The 26,919-nt window shown below is 37.3% G+C and overlaps 1 protein-coding gene across 1 annotated transcript in view; it reads right to left on the reverse strand.

The window, feature by feature from the left end:
- The window catches only part of RAB3GAP2 (RAB3 GTPase activating protein subunit 2 (non-catalytic)), a 133,701-nt gene that overhangs the window by 26,390 nt on the left and 80,392 nt on the right, over positions 1-26,919 (reverse strand). The window contains exons 11-24 of the mRNA XM_006869701.1: positions 26,343-26,422; positions 26,145-26,234; positions 24,313-24,452; positions 21,547-21,763; positions 20,711-20,854; positions 20,408-20,490; positions 19,993-20,057; positions 17,354-17,444; positions 14,925-15,052; positions 11,421-11,634; positions 10,793-10,890; positions 3,570-3,675; positions 2,745-2,905; positions 1,160-1,403 (exon numbers count right to left, since the gene is read on the reverse strand). Coding sequence (XP_006869763.1) covers positions 1,160-1,403; positions 2,745-2,905; positions 3,570-3,675; positions 10,793-10,890; positions 11,421-11,634; positions 14,925-15,052; positions 17,354-17,444; positions 19,993-20,057; positions 20,408-20,490; positions 20,711-20,854; positions 21,547-21,763; positions 24,313-24,452; positions 26,145-26,234; positions 26,343-26,422 — 1,861 coding nt within the window. The remainder of the gene's footprint in view (positions 1-1,159; positions 1,404-2,744; positions 2,906-3,569; positions 3,676-10,792; positions 10,891-11,420; positions 11,635-14,924; positions 15,053-17,353; positions 17,445-19,992; positions 20,058-20,407; positions 20,491-20,710; positions 20,855-21,546; positions 21,764-24,312; positions 24,453-26,144; positions 26,235-26,342; positions 26,423-26,919) is intronic.

Raw genomic sequence — 26,919 nt, forward strand, 5'->3', positions numbered from 1 at the left:
GTGTATACCCTTTGGTTGGTTGATGATGCATGGAGGGGACTGTAACCATGGCAATGAAATGATATATAATAGGATGAATGTAAAACTAATGTTCTCCCATATAAACTACCACATAACTCACAATAAAACATTAAAAAAAAAATAAAAGATAATGGAAACTTTCCATGAATTTTCTGAAGCCCTCTTACACAGTTACTTAAGTATCAAATGTCTAACAGAGCTGTTGGTAAGAGCAATGAGCACACAAAGACAACTCCAAATTGAAGATGCTTTGGTTTTACAAAAGATAAGTGCAGGAACCCAAATGACTCCAGGACAACAGAAAGTGTTGCCTCAGAAAACATTACAACAGTTCTGGGACTACTCAGAGGAAGAAGAGAAAACCTGCAGTGAGTGGATGCACAAAAGGTTTCTTGGAAGAAGTATCAAGAGTAAGAGTGTTTAGATTCGCATGAGTTGAAAAGAGAGCTGGGGAAAGGGAAGAGCCCATTCAGATGCAGAGATGATCTGAGTGGTAGGCTTAATGCTAGTATCTAGCAAGCAAGTGACAAGAAAATGAAAAGAAAAATGGACTGGATTCAATGTCAAAAGTTGTTAAAGTGTAACCTCATTTTAGTCATAAAAATTGATACCCTCAAAGAACTTTGGTTTATAGGTGGTACTGCTCACTATTTATGGCATTAGAAATTTAAAAAAACATTTTATTCATTTAAAATAAAAATAAATGTTAAGACATGTTAATATATCTTGTGAAAAATTTTTCCAAAGCAAAAAAAAAAAAAATTAGTGAGAAGAGTGGCACTGTTGTATACTCTTACAAAGCCCTTTAATGTTTGGCTTATAACTGGATTCTCAAATCTTCTTCACTGTTGTTTGAAGTACAAGGACAGTATAGTCTCAGACAGACCAACAGGAAGAAAAGGAAGGCCTGAGAACCACCGCTTATTACAGATGACAGGAACGTAGCTGGGGTCCTGAGCTGCAAACAGACAGGTACAAATTCGGACAAGACTGAGAAGAAGTATACATGTAATGAGTTAGTTATTTTTAATTGAAGTACATTTCTCTTTCCCTATTCTTTGTATCATTTCTATATAAAACTAAAAGAAACTGTAACATAAAAATATAGCTGTGAATATTCAAATAAGCTTCAGGTTACCTTTTCCTCCTTCTAACAATTTTCTAACAGAAAGCCTCGGGAGTGGCTCAGCCTGCAGCGGTGACACTTTGGAGGGGCGAGAGTTCCCTTTGCTATGAAGTAGAGTCTGAAGTATGAGGCAATCCTCCAGTTGTTTCAGCAGGAGTTTCCAGTATTCAGTGTCAAGAGAAAGAGCCTCCCAGGAATCAGTAAGGCCCTCTGAGTCAGCATCCAGAACTGTCTGAGAAAACGAACAGAAAATGCACTGGTGATCTTAATCAGCATCAATGTGAATGAGCCCACTCCTTGAAAACTGAAAGAGAGCACACAAGGCAAAGTGACACACAGATGCTCTCACAAATGTTACTACTTGAGAGTCAGGAGCAGACTGCAGGCTCAGGGGCAATGATGATGGAGTTCAGACATTACTAGCAGTAAGGCCATCAATTCAACCAGGGTCACTTAAATGTTTTCTGGGTCATCCTTGACAAGAGCCACAGTTTTTTTCTATCACTATCAAGTAGGACACTGACATCTCTTCAGAATGCCCTGGCCCACTTACAATGTAAAAAATGTTCCATAGATTTCCTCTACTCTTTATCATTATAGGAGAGCTGTGATTCTGTGGGGTACGTACTTGACTGCTCACCAGAAGCTGGGAGGTTCAAGCCCACCAGCTGCTCCATCAGAGAGAAATGAAGCCTTCTGCTCCTGAAAAGATTTATAGCCTTGGGAACCTTATAGTGTCACTATGAGATGGAATGGACTCAATGCCCTTAACAACAGTATCACATTTAGTCTATGAACTACTGAGACTGACAATGTTAAGTGAATCTCCACAGATGTGTCCCATCCAATTTAATGCACCATTCCCACAGAAAAAAATTATTTAATTGGCCATGAGATATAAAGAATGCTAGTTATTATTATTTTTTTTTAAATAAATATAAGTCCTCAAGATATGAGGAAAATCCAGAGTAAAACAAAACATCAATAGAAAATTTTCAATTGAGCCATTCAAAGATACATTCTTGTGTTTGTGAAACCCAACCATCCCCACCACCATCACGTCTGTTCTGACTCAGTGATTTTATAGCACAGAGTAGAACTGGGTTTCCAAGGCTGTAGCTCTTACGGAAGCAGATGGCAGCATCTTTCTCCCTAGCAGCAGCTATTGGATTCTAACAACTGATCTTTTCGGTTAGCACATGAGAGCTTTACCCACTGTGCCACCAAGATTCCTTAGATTCCTAAAAGGGAGCTTTAAATACAACTGTAGAACTTCAGAGCTAGACAAACATGAGAAGTAATGCAGCCGAATCCCGATTTCTTGTCAACAAAAAAAAACTGACCCCAAGAGACTCATTTTAAAGAGACTTGCTGCAAATCACCAGCTACTGAAGAGAGCAAGATCTCTGCCCTCCAACTCAGTGCGGTTTCCTTTATTCTATGTGGTGACTGCTAAATTCAAATATGTATGTCCTAGGACTAAACAAAATCACAATACAGGAGGACACACAGGTCAGGCTCTAAGTGATCAGCCACACTAGAGACCAGGGAAAGCAGGCCCTAAAAGATGTGGATGGCAGCACCTTTGCCAGCTTACTTTTTTCTCCGTCATGTTGTTTGAAATCTGTGCAGCCACAGAATGACCGACATGTGCAGATAACAGAGCGGCTCCATTGTTCTCAGAATGAATACAAGCTGTACGCATCTGCTGCCACCAAGGGGACACAGACTGGGAATCCCAGGTTTCATCCATGGCCACTGCAAGCATAACGGACAATAAGAAACTGTAACTCTCAGCTTGTCAACTGTTTTTGCCTAATCGCTTATGTTCAACACCATGTTTAAAAGCTATGCTCCCCATTGATGTAAAATTCCAAATGAATCAGGTAATAAATTTATAATCTATTTTATTCCGAATATTTATATTCCATTTACCCTGTTAGTCATCTTTACCCTGAATCAATTTAAAATCCATGTTTGTAAATATCTTTATTACTGCTGAAAAATACAAGCTACTTTTATAGATTAGGAGAGGGCTTCAAAAACTTAGTAGAAAAATTCAATTTTCTTTGAACTTTTCTGTGAACTTTCTGGAGACCCCTTGCAATGTTCTAATGATACCCAAAATAATGAGCTTAAATTAAGAAAAAGCTCCGCTCAAACAATTTTATTTGTGATGACATGACACATGTAATTTTCACAAATTAAAGTATATTTTGAATGCATTCACAACTTTTTAATATTTTAATAATATTTTCAAGTATTTCTACAGTCAAATATTTTGCATATTGTAGTATCTTTTGTTAAAAGAAATGGTTGTTCCCGTCTGGTTTTGTAGTATTTCTAACACCAAGCTTTGTTTCCAAGAGCCACGACATAAATTTCCAAGAACTCTGAACTATAATATACACTAGGGTTTTACCTTTCATCTTGCTGAGGAGGGACAGCATGGTATGAAGACAGCAAACAGACTGCGGTTTATCTAAAATATCTTTTTCCTTAGAGAGCCAAACACTCAGGAGTAGAGACTGAAATAAAATTTAAATATATTTTAGTCTACAAAAATATTTAACTTTATCTTGTACTTTTCTGAAGACACATGTGTGTCTATGCATCAGGGTGATTCGGCCTTTCAGATGGCAAATAAGTAACTGCTTATTGCATCATGTAACGTGAGGGGCAGAGCATGGTAGCCTGTCAGCCTAAGAGGTTAAGACAGGCTTCGTGATCTGCCCCTGAAAGGTCACAGCCTGGAAAACTCTATGGAGCACGATGCTAGTCTGACACACTTGGGTAACTAACCATATTAACACAGCACGTCTCTAAATCTAAGTTTAAAAAATTATATAAATCAGATTGATATTACCAAGTTTCTTCACGAATATAATCACAATACAACTGCCACTTAAAATGTTTTAAAATATACAGTAGCATCTCCAGCATTCTCTTCCTAACAGTAATAATATATTTTCTTAACTATCTACCAATTTTTATTCACGGTTTTTATATGCCTAACTGTTTCCCCCCCCTTCAATTTGATTTATTTTGAGGTGAAAAGATATACCAGAGTTCAATCATTTTTACTGGTGCAATGTAAAGTCTGTTGTCTTCAACTATATCACAGGAGATTAAGCAATCTCTCTCTCTCTCTTTTTTTTTTTTTTAACAATTTAAGGAACCCTGGGAGTTTAGTGGATTATGAGCTGGGCTGTTAACCACACGGTCAGCAGTCAGAATCTACAAGTCACTCGATGGGAGAAGATGAGGCTTTCAGCTCCTATAAAGATTTACAGCCTCAGAAACCCTACACAGGGTTGCCATGAGTTTGACTTGACTTGATGGTACAAAGCTACCACCACCAAGGCAGGAAGTAATGGTTGGACTGTGTTGCCTGATCCTTGTAAAACCCACAAGGATAATTTTACCTTAGTTTCTGCAGTTTAAGAGACGCTTGCCTTTTGTTTTTCTATTCGTAACTATGAATAACAGGCTTTAAATGAAAATGCTTCCTTATGTATGTCTTCCTTATCTTTGCAATCACTGAATTCTTTTTTTTTTTTTTTTAACTACATGGTTACTTAAAAGCATTCAGCTGCCAATATAATTCTTAAAATAAGAAAACCAAACCAAACCCACTACCATCAAGTTGATTCTGAATGTAAACCTTTATGGGAGCAAACAGCCTAATCTTTCTCCCACAAGCAGTCAGTGGGTTTGAACCTCCAAACTTACAGTTAACAGTGCAATATCTAACCCACAGCACCACAGGGCTCCTTTAAAATGTGAAACCAGACATAAAACACTTGTCCTGGGCTAAGCAAAGGAAAGAGACTAATCATGAGAATGAAGGAAAATAGTTTGAGAGTTACACAATTTTAAAAAATTGTTTAAAAATGATCAGTCATTCTATACTGATAATTTTGTAGCACAGTAAGAATACAGTTGTGCCTCAGTATCCATGAAGAGTTTGTTCCAAGACTCTCCTCACCTTCATACCAAAATTGACAGTGTTCAAGTCCCCTTCATGTCCCTTATATAAAATGACAGTGTTTATACATGAACTATGCACAACCTCCTGTACATTTTATATCATCTCTAGCTGACTTACAATACCTTGTTGTCATTGTTAGATGTCATCTAGTCAGTTCAAACTCATCAAGTTGGTTCCAACTCATAGTGACCCTATGTACAACAGAATGAAACACCTCCCAGTCCTGCACCATTTTCACAACTGCTGCTACACTTGAGCCCATTGCTGCAGTCACTGTGCCAATCCATCTCTTGGGGGTTTCTCTCTTCTTCGCTGACCCTCCACTTAACCAAGAATGATGTCCTCCAAGGACTGGTCCCTCCTGAGAATATGTTCAAAGTATGAGAGACAAAGTCTGGCCATCCTAGCTTCCAAGGAGCATTCTAGCTGTACTTCTTCCAACACAGATCTGTTTGTTCTTCTAGCAGTCCATGATACCTTTAATATTTTCCAACACCAAAACTCAAATTCATCAATTCTTTGCTCTCCTTATTCACTGTCCAGTTTTCACAAGCATATGACCCTACTGGAAATATTATGGCTTGGATCAAATGCACTTTAGTTGTCAGACTGATTATCTTTGCTCTTAAATACTTTAAACAGACCTTGTGCAGCAGATTTGTCTAATGCAATATGTTGTTTGGCTTCCTGACTCCTGCTTCCATGAGTGGTGATCAGAGATCTAAGCAAAATGAAGTCTTTGACAATTTCAATCTTACCCTCACTTATCATGATGTAATTTATTGGTCCAGTGGTGAGGATTTTTGTTTTCTTTACATTAAGGTGCAACCCAAACTGAAGGCTGTGGTTTTTGATCTTCATCGGTATTTTAAGTCCTCTTCACTTTCAAAAAGCAAGACTGTATCATCTGCATACTGCAGGTTACTGATCTTCTTCCTCCAATCCTGATCCCACGTTTTTCTTCATAAAATCCAGCTTCTAAAATTATTTGCTCAGCATACAAATTTAATAAGACTGGTGAAAGAATACAACCCTGGTGCACACCTTTCCTAATTTTAAACCTTTCAGTGTCCACTTGTTCTGTTCAAATGACTGCCTCTTATTCTATGTATAAATATCTCATGAGTAGAAGTAAGTGTTCCCAAATACTCATTCTTTGCTATGTTGTCCCTAGCTTGTCTGATCCACACAGTCATAGGCCTTTCTGTAGTCAATAAAGCTCAGGTAAATGGTAAACATCTTTCTGGTATTGTCTGCTTTCAGACAAGAAGATCCATCTGATGTCATCAATGATACCCCTCCCTTGTTCCAGGTACCCCTCTGAATCTGACTTGAACTACTGGTAGTTCCCTATCAATGTACTACTGCAACTGTTTTTGAGTTATCTTTAACAAAAGTTTACTTACATGTAATATTAATGACATTATCTGATTATGTCTAAATTCTGCTAGGTCACTTCTCTTTGGAAGGGGCATAAATATGGATCTCTTCTAATCAGTTTGCCAGACAGCTGTCTTATAAATTTCTTGGCATAGATGAGTAAGTGCCTCTAGTACTGCATCAGTTTGTTAAAAATTTTCAATTTGTATTCCATCAATTCCAGAGCCTTGGTCTTTGCCAATGCCTTCAATGCATGCGGACATCTTCCTTCATAGTACCAGTGGCTCTTGATCATATGCTGTATCTCTTTATACAGTGACTCTGTGTATTCCTTCCATCTTCTTTTGATGCTTTCTGCATCATTCAATAGTATATCCTTAGAATTCTTCAGTAGGTTTCCTCAGTTCTTTCAGCTTGAGAAATGCTGAGTATGTTTGTCCCTTTTGATATTCTAATTCCAGATCTTTGCACATTTCATTATATTTGACTTTTGTCTTCATGAGCTGCCCTTAGAAAATTTCTAGTCCACTCTTTTACCTTCTCATTTCTTCCATTTCTTTAACATCTCTATGCTAGAAAGCAAATTTCAGAGTCTCTCCTGACATTTTGAGCTCTTCTTTCTTCTTTGTCTTAATGAGTCTTTTTTGCTTTCTTCCTGGATGATGTCACCCCACAACTCTTCTGGTCTTCAATCATTAGTGTCTAATGAATCAAATCTGTCATTGAGATGATCTTTAAATTCAGGTAGGATATCTTCAGGTCATATTTTGGTTCTTATGGAACTCGTTTAAATTTTCTTCAGCTTTATTCTGAACTTGCATATGAATTGATGGTCTCTTATATAGTCTGCCCCTAGCCTTATAGACTACGTTGTTGTTGATGCTGTTAAGTGCAGTCATGCAGAGTCTGACTCACAGTGACCCTGTACAGAATTTCTGAGGAGCAGTTGGTGGGTTTGAACCATCAATCTCACAGTTCAAACTGACCTTGCAGTCCAGTGCTTAGGCTAAGACGTTACACTAACACTGTATTCTCTTTGCTGTTGTTGTTAAGTGCCGTTGAGTCGGTTCTGATTCATAGCATCATTGTATGAAGTTTCCAAGGAGTGGCTAGTGAGTTTGAGCCCCGACCTAGTGGTTCAAACTGACCATGTGGTCCAGAGCTTCATCCTAATAAAACGTAAATGCTATGTGACTAGAATTCATGTTCCCTCTTCGCCTTTACATTGGACTGCAAACTGCGAGGTTAGCAGTTCAAACCCATCAACAATTCTGCAAGAGAAAGATGAGGCTGTCTACTCTGTAAAGACACACCTGGGTTGCTTCCAGTATGGGCTATTATGACTAACACTTGGAACAGCTTAGTCCAAGACACAGTATGAACATACCTCCTCATTCCTCTTGGAAAAATACCAAGGAGAGATTGATGGATTACATGGGATTTGCCAAACTGCTTTCCAAAGTGGTTGTACTACTTTGTGTCTTCACTAGCTGTGCATGAAAGTTCTGATTACTCCACATCCCCATTAACAGGTGGTATGATCACTCTTGTAAATTTTAGGCATTCTAATGGTACAAGGTCGCTATGGGGCAAAACTGACTCAACGGCACTTAACAGCAACAACAATGGCGCAAGGGCCACTGCAGTTTCATTTTGCATTTTCTTAGGAACTAATAATGATGTTGAACAGCTTTTCATGTGATTACTTGCCACCTGTATGTGTATTTTTATAAAAGGTGATGTGTCTGTCCAAATTTTTTTCTCATTTTTAAGAAAGTATCATTTATCTTATTATTGAGTTGTACAAGTTCATTACATATGTGAATACAAGTTATTCATCATATAGTTTTGGAAAAAGAAGTATGCCTTTTCAGTTTGTTAATAGTATCTTTTTAATACAGGAAATTGGCAGTTTGATAAAGTAGTTTATCAGCATTTTTCATTTGTGACTAATGTTTTTTGTGTCCTAAGAAATCATTGCCTAAACCAAGATCACAAAGGTGTTCTCCTGTTTTCTTCAATAAGAGCTGTAGTTTTTACCTTATATTTAGATCTGTGTTCCATTTTTGAGCTACATTTTGTATACACAGTTTAAAGTAGGGACTGAGGTTAATTGTGTTTTAAGTGCACTGTTATTCCAAGATTTATGCAGACAATAAATGTGGATACTGAATAAACACACTGTAAGTAACAAGTACTGTGTGCTTATTTTATTTAAGTATGTTAACCTGGATGGACATCTGGCGTGGCACTGTAGGATCAGCACTGGACTGTGAACCACAAGGTCAGCAGTTCAAACCCACCGGGTGCTCCTAAGAAACCTTAGAGTCACTATGAGTCAGAACCAACTCCACTGCACTTAGTATCAACAAGTTGGGCAGGCAATAAGTAGCCCTTTAAAGAAAAAAAAAAATTACTTAAAAGTAATTACAGGCAAGATCAAAGAAATGTGGAGGGAAGTCCTGCGCATCCTTTCCCAGCCTTGTCCTATGTGAACACCCTACACAACTAAATATAGTATCACAATCAACACTGCCGTAGGCAAAATACACAGAGCTTCTCCAAATTTCTGCAGTTCCACTGGTACTCGTTTGTGAGTGGCTATGTATACCTTTATGCAATCTTATCACACGAGCAGCCTTGCATAATCACCAGCACAACGAAGACCCTCCGTAGTATCATCAGCAAAAGCCTCCCTCGTATCAACACTTGTTAGGCACAGCCATCTTCTCTCTGAATTCATTGTAACTCTTGTCAGCCACTAATCCATTTTTACATTGCTATAACTATGCTATTTCTCAAATGTTACACAAATGGAATCATGTAGTATATTGCTGTTGTTGCTGCTAAGTGCTGTTGAGCCAATTCCAACCCATAGTGCCCGGATATAGGGTTTCTGAGGCGCAGTGGGTGAGCTTGAACCACTGACCTTACGGTTCATACTGACTCTGCAGTCTAGCGCATTAACCCCACAGTGCCACACCAGGACTCCATGCACATATACAATGCTATAGTGAGACAGAACAGAATCTAATTTTAAAGGACTCTTTTTAAAGGTATAGTCGGTTCAGTGTTGGGACTGCTAACCACAAGGTTTAAATCCACCAACTGCTCTGCGGGACAGAGATGAGGCAGTCCGCTCCCGTGTGAAGGCTCAGAAACTAAGGAGCAGTTCTACTCTGCCTCATTGGATTGCCGTGAGTTCAAATCAACTTGATGGCAAAAGGATGTGTAAACAGTCAGTAAAAACAATACATTAATACAGTCAACAAGCTGAGTGAGGTAATTTTGGCCGAAATGCATGAGTGAAGGTATAGAAAAGTGTGTGTTAAAGGTCCCAAAACAGATAGACTGGTGAATGATGGTGGAGTAACTTCCTTATTTTGTTGTTCAGTGTCAAGTTGATTTCAACTCAAGGTAACCCACAAGCGCAGAGTATAAGTACTCTGTAAAGTTTTTAAGCCTGTGACCTCTTGGAAGCAGATCACCAGGCCTGTGTTCTGAGGCCCCTCTGGGTGGGTTCAAACCGCCAACCTTTTGGCTAGTAGAATGCTTAACTATTTGTACCACTCAGGGACTCGATAACTTCTGTATTCAGAAAAGGTAATACAGATCTTTAAATTTAGTGCTGTAGATTTTGATTCTTTTGTTTTACTTCTGTTATAATAATTAAATGCTGACTTATATACTCAAAGTTTATAAATGTTAGATAATAATTGTTTATCACTTAAAGGGAAATTAATTTTTTTCTCTAAGATCTTTTTGATTTCTAAAATGACAATTTTTACTGATACCCAAAGTTCATTGTAAATGCATGTACACACTCAGATTTAAAATTCACTGTAGGCCAGTTGTGGAATGTGCTTGTTATAATTTATAGGGAACATGAAATCAAAATACAATTCCACTAATGGTGATTACAGATGTGATCATTTTTATAAGACTTTCATGTAAGTTCTATGATACAGGAAAAGGCAATGCTAATATACCTAAGGACATTGGCGAGAAGGGATGGGCAGATGGGTAGAATGGAGATGGGAGCCACAGAGAGGAAGCAAGATAACTGTCGCTGGAGGGAGGGGACTGGGGATTGCAATCATTGAGATGAAACAAAGTATATGATTTGTTGAATGTAAAACTAATAATCTTGTCTATAAACCTTCACTCAGCTCACAGTAAAAAGTTAAAAAAAAAAAAAAAAGACAATGCTATGAAATGACTTCTGGATGACGTCGACAAGGAAGAACAGCACACCTAGCAGTGACAAACCTTACCAACAACAGCTGGGGGCTAAGGCCAGCAGACTCCAATGTGTGACACATATCCTCAGTGGAGCTTTCTCCATGCAAGCACTTCCAAAAAAAGAAACTGCCTAGTAAAACAAAAACAAAACACATTAACCAATGACTCCTCACGATTTGCACTATTCACTTTCCTGAACTGCAATCTAGAGTCCCAATGGAGCAGAAGAGCATATGAAAAAAGACAGGGGTTCAATTTGATTGATTTAGTAAAGTAGAAGACAAGCTGTTACATGTCTCCTCTAGCATACTTATTCCTGTAATGTGCATGACACTGCACATATGTGGAATATTGGTGGCAATGTGGGATAAAGCACTGGACCGCAAGCTTGGTTTGAACTACAAGGTCAGCAGTTCAAACTCACCAGCTGCTCCGTGGAAGCCTCGTACAAGGTCACTATGAGTCAGAACCAACTCAACAGCACTTAACAACAACAAAACACACATATATATACAGAGTAACCTTTATTGGCCATAAGACCAAACATTAAATTCTTTGGTTAATTTAATTTCAAAACAAAATTTTTGCGATACTGTATCCTTCAATCAGATTTTCTTTTAAAGAAGAAAAATTGAAAAAGCAAGTTATTATTTTACCTACCCAAAGCTACATACTCCTCTTCATTTATCTTCTTTATGTTGATCACATCTTTCTCATATTCTAAATGCTCCAGAAACGTTTTTACAGGCAACACAGCATCCTTAGCATCAGAGAATCGGACAGTAGTCCTGGTGTTCTCTTGCTTGTAGATCTCTAATAATGACTGCAGCTTTAGCAGTTCTTGTTCATCAAGTCGTAGTAACACAGCCAAATCCTTAAAAACAAAGGACAAATAATTCTGCATAGACCATGTCTCCTTTTATGTTAACTTCCATCATCTGAATGACAAGCCAGGTCATAGGCAGAGTAGTTAACTGCTTTTTAAGTTAAGCAAATGTGACTTGTTCATCATTGTGAAACCTGCAATGTACTTAACACCACTACTGAATTACGTTTCATAAGGCTACTTAAATGCAATAAGCAAAGCTTAAGATACCGTATACTACTAAAAGCATCACTTTTATAACTGAAGTTTTAATGAACACTTATTATTGAACTTTTGGAAAAAAATTAACCAGGGGGTCAAATGCAACTCCTGTGATTCTGAGAAAATTAATGAACTACCTGAAATTGAGTATTTATTTATAATTCAGCGTAAAAACTATAAAATAAAAACAGGGTTAAAATAATCATCATTTTATCTTTCCACATTTAACTTCTCCAAGGTCGGTTTCAACTGCAAGGTTGGTGGATCAAACTCACCAGCCACTCACAGGCTTGCTGTGAGTCTGAACACACTTAGTGGTACTTAAACCACAACAACAATGTGGTTTCCAAGTAATCCCGGTGGCACTGGAGGATAAGCTCTAGACCACTAACTGCAAGGTTGGCAGTTCAAACCCACCAGCCATTCCATGAGGCCTTCTGCTCCAATTCAGTCCCTGAAACCCTGTACAAGGTCAGTATGAATCAGAATCGACTTGATGGCAGTGCATTTCTGGGTTGTGGCTCTCCAGAATACAGATGAGATTAGAAAGTCACAAAGAGAAACTGCAAGTTTATCAGACAATGTTTATATACAGTATTGCACAAATCTCTCTAAATGGTTATTTTTTCAAACTAGAAACAAGTACACACACTACACATACAGACAGGGACACTTTTCTTTAAAAGCCTATCAATTTGTCATAGCAACAAAACTTTTCTTTACCTTTATACATGACAACTCTCATTTATTCATTTACTTTTGTTTTTCTTTCTTAGAACAAGAGCAAACTGACAGACTATTAAATGTGTCTGTCAGTGATATACAGTTTTTAGTTCAGTAATACAACTTTGCCCCTCTGCTGGGGATGGTCTCCAGGTCCCCCAGGGACACCAAGCTCAGTGGATGCCCAAGTTCCTTATGTACAAAGATGTAGTGTGTGCATATAATCTCTGCATTTTGTTGTTGTTATGTGCCGTGGAGTCGGTTCTGACTCATAGTGACCCTGTACAGTAAATCTCTGTACTGTAAATCTTTATGGGAGCAGAAAGCCTCATCTTTCTCCGGTGGAACAGCTGGTAGTTTCGAACTGCTGACCTTCAGGTTGGCAGCCCAAGTCGTAACCACTATGCTACCAGAGCTCCTTAGGTACTCTAGATCATCTCTGGGTTACTTATAATACCTAACAGAATGCAAATGCCATGTAAACAGAAATTGACATCCCCCTCTTAGCCTTTGACAGATTGCTTGACCGCTTAATTTTTTTTTGTTTTTTCAATCAGAAGTTGGCTGAATCTGCTGATGCTGAACCAATGGATCCAGAGGGCTGGCTGTACTGAACTTACGTGTACTATGTCCACAGAGAGTAAAAATGAATTTACTGAAATTTGAATTTCAGTTTTGTATGTATGGAATTATCCCACATTCAGACTACAAGGTTTTTTTCTTTGAAGGCACCCTAATGAAAGTAAGACAGTGTATTACTGAGTGAACTTGTCTGCTGCCATCCACTGATCACAGAGACATGCATAAGCATAGTGAATAAACCTGGGCATGTTTGAACTGGAACCCTGGTAGCAAACCTTGTTGGCTTGACTTACCCTCGTATATGACAGGGGCTTCAAACAGCTGGTGGAAATGGAACCAAATGATACTGGAATTTTATCAGGAACTTTCTGAAAACTCCTTATATATAAAAGATGCTAGAAAATGTGAATTGTTTGCAATGCAGACAGAAAATCTTTAATTTTTCTTCTTAAAAATTTCATATTCGTATGTGTATTTAAAAATAAAAAAGTCTACCTAAATTTCAATTAATTTTCAGGCATACCATGCCTGGAAAAACAAAAACATTATTGTAGTCTTGACAAATCACTAAGCTCACTTTAATAGGAATCCTTCTTTAGAGGAGAAGAAGACAGGAGAGTGTGAGGCTGGGAAACCTGCTCCCCACATTAATCTGAGGGGAGCGAGGGGCAGCTCAGAGAAACTTTCCTTCTGTCTATGCATAGTAAGACCTAGAGACAAATGCTGCTCAGAAGCGCCTAATTATTGCTGTGTTGTTGTTAAGTGCTCTGGAGTCGGTTCTAACTCACAGCAACCCTCTATAGGGTTTCCAAGATGTGCCTGGTGAGTTTGAACCACCAACCCTGTGGTTCAATCCATTCTTGCAGTCCATAATACTACACTGTGAAAAAAGACTACTAGATGCTGTCACTTTCTCATGTTTTGTAGAATAAAAATATGGAACATGATTATTAACCATTATAAGGAGCTCTGGTAGCGTAGTGGTTACGAATTGGGCTGTGGAACCGCAAGGTCAGCAGTTTGAAACTACCAGCTGCTTGCTCCGCAGGAAAAAGATGAGGCTTTATGCTCCCGTAAAGATTTATAACCTCGGAAACCCTGTTCAGGGTCGCTATGGGTCAGAACCAACTCGATGGCACAAAACAACAACATAATTACTATAAGCACTTTGATGCAAGACTTTTTTTAAATGCAATGTCAACAGTTCAAAACTACCAGCTGTCCCAACAGGAGAAAGATAAAACTTTTTGCTCCTGTAAAGATTTACAGCCTCGGAAACCCTGTACAGGGTCACTATGAGTTGGAACGAACTCAATGGCACTTAACAACAACAATATCATTAGTTTGCTAGCAACAACACCACCACCACCACAGAAAAACATGCTTTCTGTATGTTTATTCGGCAAAATGGCTTTCTTTCTTTTTTTCTTAAAAGAAATGAGTTTTGTCATTTCAGTAAACTGAATACACTGTATAATTGGCAAACTCTGTCCAGAAAAAGTTGTTATTAATAAGAAATCATCTTAAGAAATGAGCTCAGAAAGACCAAAGACCAAATGCTAGGGTAATAAAACTGGGTTAATAATCAAATTGAGTATTCTGCCATAAATGATACATAAATTTAACAGCAAGGTACAGAAGTCAGCAGGGAGCTATACATTTTAAAAATAATTCTTAGCTTTCTATTGTAGTTTTACTACAAATGAATAATAATCACTTTTTTAAAAACACCAAGATCATTTTATAGAGTAACACGATTTAGGATTACTCACAGCATCAGAGAATGGTGTATCTGAATGGAAACCAAGAGAATTTAATTTGCTGACAGACTCATACAGATGGAGCAATTTTAGTTTATTTTCACAAAACTGTAGCAATCCTTCATCAACAGACTCAAGCTCTAGAAGGCAGAGAGGAAAATCATTAAAGAGATATACTTAAAAGACTCAAAAAGCTTTGCTTTCATTAAATCTCATAATATTATATAATGCCCTGATGTTCTGTTGTAGCAAATGCTGGGATGCTTACATTGGTACAGGTTATGAAAGCCTATGTACTTTTTCCAGAGTAGCAAATCGTCAGATTTTTAAATACAATATGGGGCTGTAAAGGGAAGTGGTGTAGAAATACCTAAATCTAATACTTCAATTTAAGAAAATGATCCAGAAACACTTTTGACAATATTCTCCTTCACTCCATGTTTTTCAAAAATAAGTCATATATGTTATGCTCATAATATCACTGAGGATATACAAATAGAATTGCTTGCTTTTTATTATCATGAAAGTCAAAGATAATACAATTTGACCAGAAACTGGATTATGACAAGAGTATCCTTTAGAAAAGTTGGCGATTTCATACAAAAAACTGGAAACTAGTAAAGGTATTGGTTGACCAACATGATGAAATAAGTGAATGTAACTGAACTGTACATGTAAGAATACAGAAATGACAAATGTTTTGTGTCACATATTTATCACAATTAAAAAGTTGGTATTTTAAAGAAAGCTGGAAAAGAGATCAATAGAAGCATTCCATTTAAAATTATAACCTCTAATCAGTACAAATCCCCTTCAGTCAAGTTTTATATTGCTTCCAGGTTAATGCTGGGGAAATAGTCACTTTCTGCATGATGCCCTTCTGTGTAATAAACATTCACATTTAACGTAAGACAAATGCTTACTCTTAAAGACGGCAGACACTGAAAACCTCAAAAACTATTACATACTACAGAGTAAAATGGAATACTGTTTAAGTTCTCACAGCCATAATAAAACGTGGCATACGAAATAGTTGAACTTTTAAAGAAATCTGATTTATGGCTAGAGTTTACAGTGGCCTTGATTTAAAGCCTTGGAAACCTTATGCAAGATTCTTATGAATCAGAATCAACTCAAAGGCACTTAGCAACAATAATAGTATTTGGTTTACTCCAGTTCAGGACAACATAATTTTTAATTTAACAATTTTTGAGATTTTTCTTGAAGTGTTAGGGAAGGCCATACTTTTTATAAGTGAAAATAATTCGAAAAACTGTGTGGAATAAAGGATTTCATTGTTTATGAAAAAGTCAGTGTCATATATCTGGTGAGAAAAGTTAACAATAGAAGAAGTGTCTCAAAATTTGGATTTTTATAGTCCTGAAAGGGCATATTATGATTTGTTTACAAGGTCACTTTAACCTGGTATAAATATAATTAAACACAGAGCAAGCTTTACGTAATTATGATTAACAAAACAAACAGAAGTTTAAACATTAAGTCTAGGTGAAAGTATCGTAATACAACTTTAGTGATAGCAGGTATTCAGAATAAATGGAATTTTGCTAGCTCATCTGGATAAAACAGAGGGTTACAACCCCAGTCTCAGGTGTAATTCTTTGTAGATTAATACATCCTGGACAATGAAAAAAACAACAGACATCTCAGGACTAATAATCAGATCACAGTCTGTGATCTTGGAAGTCCTAATTCTGCCGATGAAAGAAATGGATAAGAAAATGTGGATGCCACAGGACCATCTGCTATACTAAAGCATGCACAGTTTTGATCATTATGCTAAAGCCACAATGCTTAAAAAAATGCTCCATCTATAGAAACAGCTTTCTCCCAAAAGTTAAATCAAATGCAATGGTAGCAAAAGAGAACCTGGTTAATTCGTATATGTCACTTGCAAAATTTCTTCTCATGCCAACTTTTACAGTATTCTGTATTCACAAGAAAGGAATTGAAAATTTTCCTCCTAAAAACAACGTAAGCTCGTTCACAGAAAACTTACATGAACAGCAAACAGCTACAAACATAAAAGAATGAGGTAAAGAAAGGTGTGAAATGAATTTCCTCATTTCTTACAGAACGCAAAACGTTTGTAGAAAAATTGAATGGAACAATAATGGAATTTTCCCATGAACTTTTTAAAGCCCCTATACGTAAATATTTTGGAGTCCTGGTGTGGTGCTATAGGATAAGCAATGGACTGATAACTGTTAAGGGTAGCAGTTCAAGCCCACCAGTTACTCCTTGGAAACGCTCCACAGAGTAGCGATGAGTTAGAACCAACCTGACAGGACTTAAAAACACTTTATATTTTTTCCACACAAAAGTAACAGGATGGCACTGTAAGCAGCTAACAGTGTTTTGAAATAAGAGCTAAAAAATCTCAAGTGAGACTGTTAACATCTAATCTGTACAAAACCAATTACCTTGATTCTGTAAAGTGTCCATTAAAGTCTGAGTAATGTTTCGAAGGCAGGAAACTGGTAAGCGTTCACTTGCCAAAATGCTTTCCAATGCCTAGAAGAAAGACATCCAACAGTTCAGTAATTAGAAGGCAATGCTTTTGTTTTGTAAAGTTTAAATTTAATGCCTACACTTTCACCGCAGCAAATTTCAAAGGCTCCATGTTTAAGATGTATAAATCTTCAGAATTTTAGTATGCATACCTGAGAATAAATGTTGCATCCTAAGTAATAAAAGCAACTTGATAGTATGACAAATACAGTAAAATAACAGTCTATACTGAGAAATACAAAGACTAGAAGGCAACTAATACATAACCGAAGGACAACACAGAAACAGAGATTAAAGATATAAATCAGCAAAAAAAAAAAAAAAAAGTTTTAAGTATAGTATATACTTAAATGAAAAGCAGAAGAAATGATCACAATTGAGCATAATTTAACTATATTAATTATGGCATGTGAATATGACTGGCTGAATCCATAGGTCATGACATATATATGTGTACATATACTTCCTACCTCATCCTATCAGATCCCTACTCCATTATTACATTTAAGTCTTCATTACCAGTCCCAAAATTTCATGCCTAAAGTAGCAACCATCAGAAACATCAACGGGTTATACAGTGAAGTTAAGTTCTTATGTGTATTAGCACACTGAATTGCATTTTAATTGAAGCGATTAAATACTTTAAAAATTACCCTGTGATATGAGACAAGTATCAGATTAGAACATATAAACCTCCATACGTTTGCGGGTGATAAGTGGGTTTAGAAGGTCACTCAATACAGGTTGGTGGTTAAGAGTTGTGGAGTCAGTTCCAACTCACAGCAACCCTATGTGGAGTTTCTGAGGCTGTAAATGTTAGCAAGAGCAGAAAGCCTCATCTTTCTCCTGAGGAGCAGCTGGTGGGCTTGAGCCACCAACCACGTGGTTAGCAGTCCAGTGCTTATCCTACAGAGCCATGACGCTACCAAAAGGTTGGTTGGGCCTCTGATGAAGCAGCTACCTGAGGATAATAAGCAAGTGATTGAACAAAAGGCAAGTGCCCAATACAAACATAATCTATTCATGTCCTGCCTAGGACTTCTGGTGTGACACTGTAGGATCTGCAATGGACTGTGAATCACAAGGTCAGCAGTTCAAACCCACCATTTGTTCCCTGGAAACCCTACACAATGTGGCTATATAGGAACAGCCTACGAGTCAGAAGTGACTCGACAGCACTTCACAACAACATAACTATGTCCTGCCTACGGTTACATAGGCTAGCATTTAGTTTCCTTTCTTCCTTTTCAGTTTCACAAACCTAAATTGGCTTCTTCTTTCCCTCTCAGGATGTAAAACAATCCACAACTTTTACTATTTGGCTTTTTTTCAGATTTTAAAAAATACACAATTTTTTATATACAGTTCATTAGTGTACTGAAAAAAAAAGACCTTAAAGATGATGGCTTGTACTATGCTAAAGTTTCCCACTTCTGTTATTTCATGATGTAAGACAAGAAGAAAGAGAAACAGAACTGTTAAGCATTTTGACTGTTTCTCCTGGAGTTCAATGGTGCTCATGAGTGTCAAATAAAATTTTAGTGTCTTACAACTTGAGCTGCATTATGAGGAGTTCACATAAGAGAAAGGGGATCAAAAGAAATCACAATGAGTTGCCACAAGGAAAAAGCTAGAAAGTCTGACAATACCATGAGATGTTGAAGCTTTTAGTCAGCAGGGACTGTAACATAGCATAATTCAGAACATAAATCGGAACAAGTATTTTGGGAAGCAATTTGTCTTCAACTAGTAAAGCTGAAGAAGTTCACACCCTAGCAATCCCACTCATAGGTAATGCTACCCTTAAGAATTAACTCAAGGGACACACTTATACATATGCACCAGGGAAACATGCTCAAGAATAATCATAGCATCATTATTTATAATAGTAAAAAATAAAAATAAAAAGTGGAAACAACCTAAAAGAGTCCACTAAAAGTAAATACATAAATTAGATTAGAGACAGAACAGATTTCATATAGGATAGTAACTGAGTCAACTATAGCCAAAGACATCATCATGGATGAACCTCAGAAGCATTAATGTTGAAGGACAAAGAAAGTCACAGAAGAATCCATATACCATGACTCCATTTATATACAATTTAAAAAAAAAAACACAGAAAATGCCTGAATATATTTTAAAAGATCCATAAAGGTATGAAGTAAAGAAAAGGGCAGAGAAACACCGGATTATGAATACTGTTTACATGGGGATGAGAATAAATGATGACAGGAGTGAGCAGAGCTTTATGGGCTTTTCAAGAGATCTTGGCAACATTCCAAGCTGGCTGATCACGCACATGTGTGTAAAAAATCACGCACTATTTATATATGCATGGAAATGTTACTTTTTTAAAAAAAGAAAGAAAAGGAGGAGACAACAGGACATTCTATACAGAAACCTAAAAAGAGATGACCATGAATAAAAACATGAAAAGAAGGCTTTGTTCTGTATGTCTGGAAGGAAATGGAAAAATGAAGACTTTCTTAAGTATAATGCACAGTAACTACTTATTTAGCAGGAAAGCTCATGTATTATATACACTTACTTGCTTTTTGGTTGCAGGGTATTTAATATCAAGAATTAATTCCTTTATTTCAGGTTCAAGTGACTCTATAAAGAGAAAATGTAAACAAAATTTTCACTTTTACTGTTAGTACAAAACTTTATTCTGAAACAAAAATGCTCATGTTTATGTACTATCAGCCAGTCTAAAGGATTTCTGGGTTCTCCCTCATATTATTTTATTTCCACAAACTTCTAACCCACTTATAGCTCGCACACTTAATCTTTATAGAACAATTCTAATAAAAAATACACTTGATTATTTGTATCCCATCTCACTCCATGAAAGAGTTCAGATAGCTGGAAACGCATTTCAGTACTTTGCTCATTTAGAATATCCCATCTATTTTTAAAAATGACAAAACAGCATGCTTTTGTTTTTATTAGAGGATACATACCTAAACTGGATGATTTTGTTTTCAGTAAAACTGCAAGCTTCTTCACTAAGTGCATGTCCTTGGCTCGTTCACTCTTTTTATCACTAAAACAATAAACACAACAAATCATTGCAGAAAGTGCAATTACGTTTTCCTTCTAATTTTTGATACACCCCCATTCTTCTTCCTTTACATTCTTCCAATTTTAACTTCAGAGCTATCAGTCTAATGATAAAAACAACAAAGCATATAGCAAAAAAAAAAAAAAAGATTAGGAAAAGTTAGCAGAGGGACATGAATCAGCAGATACTCAATAAACCTTACCTCAGTGCTAAATGGAAAGGAACATTCACGGTTTTCATACTTCCAGACACTGGATCAACAAGACAGATCTGGTACGTTTGTGGCTGCCAACTCTGGCTGGTCACATTATTTAAGCCCATTATTTTATAGCCAGGATACAGTAGCCTAAGGAAATCACACACCGACATGGCAAAGATATTAAGAGAATTGACAAAAGGTGATTTTTATTATAGCTAGGGAACCTTACATTAATACTAAATTCTGGAGAATCAATACAGGCAAATAAGTACCAACAGATAACAAAGCCAAGTACAGCCAGCTAGAATGGTAGCATTATCAAAATTTACTAGAAAATTAAATGAACATAGTCAGTGTTTGCCTTCGATGACAAAAAAAGCAGTCACCGCACTTAACATCACTGTTGTTTTTGTCCATTGCTGGCAAGTCAATTCTGACTCATGCAGTCTCATGTGTGCAGAGTAGAATTGCTCCATAGAGTTTTCAAGGCAATGATCTTTTGGTCAACAAGCCTGTCTGCCAAGAAGCCTCCAGGTAGGTTTGAACTGTCATCCTTTCCATTAGTAGTCAAGCACTTAACCATTTGTACCATCCAAGGAGTTATTACAACATCACCAGAGGCCTTTAACAGAATCTTTTCTTTAGTATCTCCATAGGATAAGGGATAGAGGGTTTCTTAAATACTTCACTCTTAATCATATACTAGGGACTCAAGGAAAAACCCACATTAAAGAACGTTTCAGTTCTCAAACAACTTTAATGAGCAGCATATTGTATCTGTAATAAATGCATACCTGTCTCTTTTTATAATTGAAAAAATGCCCAGCTTTACAACTTACCTACAGTACTTTCCCACATTGAAAGCTCCTACTCTAGGTCCCTGCTGCGTGCTCCACACTTCCAGTATTCCCCTCCTTGGAGCATAGATCACAAGGAACTGGGCTACTCGACTTGGACCCTGAGTGTTTCCAAAAGGGGACAAATCCACCTTTTCTGGTATTCTTTCATGGAGGTCCTCTACAATTTGGATCCATCCAATCTGTGCATCCCGGTACCCTTGGAGACAGAAGAAAATGAAGCTAATTTGTTAGTTAAGTTAATTAGTAGCCTTCTTAAGCATTTTGGAATATTTGGGATAGGGGAAAGAAGAAGGTATGAAAAGCTACAGATTCCAATTATCTATTATGAAATATCTTAAAACAGAAAAGTAGACAATTATAAACACAATAAACACTAAATTTATCACTTTAATCTTATTAAGTCTTAATATTTTGCTATAATTCTTCTATCACTTGTCTTTAAAAACAAAACATTATAGATATCATTTAAAGTCTCAGAACCCTCCCTGATCCACTTCCCTTGTTTTTCTTCCCCTTTGAAAGTTGTCTGGAGTTATCAGTTTACATTAAAAATAAAAGCCCAATTAATAAAATACACCCAGCAATATTATTAGGTACAGAACCCAAAGCCTTGAAAGCAGGGACTCATGCAAACTCTGGAACGCCAGTTCTCACTCCTGCACTATTCACAGTAACCAACAGGCAGAAACCGCCCAAGTCCTCAGCAATACAAGATTTGGTACACAGAATGTCATTCATACAATAGAATGTCACTCAGTTATGAAAAGAAACATGTAAAGTTCTGATACATGCTACCCTTGAAAGCATTATGCTGACAGAAATGTCAGACACAAAAGGATACGTAATGGATGATTCCACTGATCTGAAATATCTAGAACAGGCAAATGAATGGAGACCAAAGTTTATTAGTGCTTGCCATGGGTTAAGAGTCCTGATGTGGTGCTGTACAATGAACACTGACTGAGAACCATATGGTTAGTGGTTCAAACCCACCAGCCACTACCTGGAAACCCTAAGTAGGGTCACTGAGTCAGAATAAACTGTATGGCACTTAATAACGCCACCACCATGAGTTAGAGGGGAAATGAGTTGTTGGCTTAAGTGGTGCTGTTTTTATTAGAAAAACTGAGGTAATGAAAAACTTCTGGAAATAGTTACTGTTGATGGATACACAACGTTAAGGAGTGTGATTAATGTCAGTGAACTGCACACTTGAAAATGATCAAAATGGCAAAATTTCCTGTTATATTTTACTACACAGAAGACACACACACACACACACACACACACACGAGAAAAAGATTCCATTTATTTTCTGCTGGTGGTAAGCAAACAGAGGGAGACCATGGATAATCTAACGATGAGAGGACGCCCCTGCACATGAAAGGGCAATTGTTTGGCCGCTTGTTCCCCAGGAACACTGCTCCCTCTTACAGGAAGTCTGAAGAGACAGGAGCTGCAAGATAGGCAACAATCCCAACAAGAAAATCCACGGAGTGGACTTGGACCAATAGGTTCAGGGGGCCTTCTGTTTTCTGAAAAAGTCTTGCTGAGAACACCCTCGAAGTTTCAGAAGACAGACCAAGGGGAAATGATGCATGCACAGCACTGAGATGTATTTCAGACAACTAAACATGTGGCAGGTGAAGGCTCTGTCACTGCACCAGTTCTATGGCAGGGTGACAGTGGTTTCCATCGATTTCAGAGCAACTTAATGTCCTTAAATTCCTATTCCTCACATTTAGCAAATCACATTACCCTGTAACTGTGATTTCCAACCAGTAGTCTATGTTGACCTGTTAACATTTCCAGATGACTGCAAAGAATACATTCCCCCTCTTTCTTAGCTGTTAAGTACCACTGTGTCAGTTCCAACTCATAGCGACCCCATACAGGGTTTCTGAGGCTGTTCGTCCTTGAGGGGACAAAAAGCCTCATCTTTCTCCCACAGAGGGGCTGTTGGGCTCAAACCACCAACACTGTGGTTCACAGTTCAATGCTTATCCTACAAAGCCACTACACTCCTTTCTAAGTAAGGAGAGCTTTTTATTCATTCAGGTGGATAGTGTACCCAGATAAAGACATTTTCAAGTCTCCCTTCAGGAACATATGGTTATGTGACTTAATTCTAATAAAAGTTGAAGGGACTTGAAAAAATATCTTCACAGTGAACTGACTTGGTTGGCAGGAATCCTTGTCTTCTCTCCCACTTTCTGGGACATGGGTAAGTTGGACGTCTAGCATTCTGGATCCCAAGGTAACTTTTGAGTGTGGACTCTACATGGAAGGAGTCCTGGATCCCTGGGAATATCACAGTGGAACTGCACTTGGTTCTGTTACTAGCAGCTGAGTGCAACTGCTAACTGACCCAGTTAGACCCAGACATATGGATATAAAAGTCAAGTTGGGGAAAATGGGTTTTGCTGAGTTTTGTGATCTTAAATCAGAAAGATTTGGCATTCTAGATCTGGGGACATAATCTGGCTAAAAAGCAACTGCATGAGGTGACATAAACACAGTAGAGGCAAGAAATGAAATTCAGGAAATGATGATAACAGTGAGAAACTAAAGGAAGTCTGTAAGAAAGAGGCTAAAAGTGTAATCAAATTTACAGAATATGTCAGTAGGACTACTGGATTAAATCTGAGCTTACATTAAAAAAGTACTAATACAGGTTAAACACTGTAATCACCAGAGGATCTAAATATAAATTAACTTTTTAACCTAGACTTTTGTAAGCAATACCTTTCCACATGCGTACTGCAATTCCTCTTGCTACATCCAACAAAATGACTCTGCCAAAATCATCTGTTGCTGCTGCCAGTGTACTACATGGAGACAGACATATGCTCTCACCATGGCGTCTAGAGTCAGGGAGTCCAAACCTGATGTCAAAAACAAAAAACTCCTATCACATTCTAGTCTAGAGCAATAAAGTACAAACACAAAAGTTGTTGAATTTTCTTTTAAATGTAAAGAAACATGAACTTTGCTGCATTGAAAGTTAATTTATTAACTAATCACACCACACAATTTCCAATATAAAGTCAATATTGATTCTATTACAAAATAAAAAAGCAGCCCTATAAAATCTTCAGCTTTCTATACAGAATATCCAAACCTTACGTTTTTGGGGACTATCAAATATTAACCACAGATTAATTAAGAGATACGTCACAGAAAACAATATCCTCAAAACTGACTAAATTTTAGAATACTATACTATGCGCCTCTAAACTAGCATCTGTTGTCTATTTTTTTAAGCTCGTATGTGTGTTCTCTTTGTTAGATAACACAGTTTGCATTAGCCCATGTTATCTGACTAAAATAAGACCTTTCCTTCTTCTAAGAAGTGACCTAACCTGCTCTTAGGCACCCTGGTAGTACAGAGGGTTAAGCATTGGACTGCTAACCTTAAGCCACTCTGAAAGAAAAAGATGAGGCTGTCTGCTCCTGCCAAGATTTACAGTCTTGGAAACCCCTATATAGTAGGATCGCTGTGAGTTGGAATCAACTCAAAGGCAATGGATTTTTTGGGGGGACTTGCTCTTAGTCCTATAATCAAGTTCATTCGAATTGGAGAATGAAAGTCAAGAGGTCCTGTGAAAGGACCAGAAGAGCCCATTTTGACTAAGGTACCTGAGACAAAGTGTATGAAATCTACTTATTACATCTGTGTGGGAAACTTAGGGCTCTTAACTTATTTCTTGAATCTTGGGTAAATTTAGGTAATGTAAGGTGTTACAACAAAATTTTAAAATAAGATAAAAAATTCTTTAGAAAAGAGTAGGGAAATGGGTTCTGTTTCCCTTCACAGCAGTAATTTATGCTAAGTTATAAAACATCACTTAAAAATAAAACAGGCTATGTCACACACACACACCCCCCCCCATGAAAAACCTGACAACTACACTAACACAACTTATAAACTTACTACCATCAAGTCAATTCTGACTCATAGCAACCTTACAGAACAGGGCAGACTGTTTCTTAAGGTGTCCCAGACTTACAGGAGCACACAGTCTCGTCTTATTCCAGCAAAGTACCTGATAGGTTTGAACCATCAAACTTACAGTTAGCAGCCCACACTAAATCCACTATGCCACCACAGCTCCTTACACAACCTTAGCACTGCTGAAATACACAAGGAAGCACAGGCCGGAATTCTGAACAATACATGCATATAAATTCTGCTCTTTTTTTTTTAAGAAATCACTAAGTACTTTGTAAGCTTGTATAGGAATCTTAGGGACAAGCTATCTAAACTTTAATTTAGAGAAAAAAATTCAACAAGTATTACTAAATTCATTTTCCTTTGCAACATAGGTTATTTATTTATTTAAGCACACTTAAATACATTCTGAGCACCTGCTAAGCGATAATAGTTTGCAGTAAGCAAACAATACAAGAGCCACTGTGTCCTCATGGAGCTTACCTTCTAATAGAAATAAATCCCACATTGATTTCTAGAAGCTTCAAAGATCAACCAATAAATCAACAAAGTATACTGAAAAACCCTAAATTTAACAGCACACTTCTAAAGGGACTAAAATTAAAGGAGAATATGACAAACTTGCCTTACAGCTAGTGGGGTAGCTGGTTCAACCTTTGGTTTTTGCTTCTGGACAGCTTCCTCTTCATGCTTACTTTTCCAACCAAGCCAACCACTTAAAAGAAAGAAATTTAGAGTAAAACTCGAGCTTATAAATGCAACTACCAAAATGCAAGTCAAAACCAAACTACATACAAATTAGATAATTTTTGTACATAATTACCTGGCAGCATTAAATAAGGCAGAGGTGAGTTTACTTGCAACTGCCAATGCAACATGAGATAGTAATGGTTGTGTGCTTCCCTGGGAAATAGAATTAAGACATGTGAAAAGGAAAACTCAGTAGCTAACAGAGAAACTAAATATACTTTCTAAGTAAGGCTGACTAAGAAAGTTCTGGAAAGTTGTAAACCCTAGACTAATCTTCTTTCAGAAGATTTTGTTGTTGCTAAGTGCCATTGAGTCAGTTCCAACTCATAGTGACCGATCCTGCATAGGGTTTCCGAGGCTGTAAATCTTTACGGGAGTAGAAAACCTCATCTTTCTCCTGCAGAACGACAGCCCAACTCCTAACCACTGCAGCCCAACTCCTAACCACCATGTTTTTACGAGGCAACAATATAAAAAGTCTCAAAATAAAATCACTGGTAGCCTATTTTTGCCTTTGGTCCGTCCCTAAATTCTAATTTAGCTTTTAAAAAGTTTTAAAGTAGGATACTAAATAATTTTCTTCTAATTGGGATATGGATTTCCCATCTACACACAAACGGCTCTTTAAAACATTTTTTTAACTTGGGCAA

The sequence above is a fragment of the Chrysochloris asiatica genome, unplaced genomic scaffold (genome assembly GCF_000296735.1).
Source record: "Chrysochloris asiatica unplaced genomic scaffold, ChrAsi1.0 scaffold00133, whole genome shotgun sequence".
NCBI lineage: Eukaryota > Metazoa > Chordata > Mammalia > Afrosoricida > Chrysochloridae > Chrysochloris > Chrysochloris asiatica.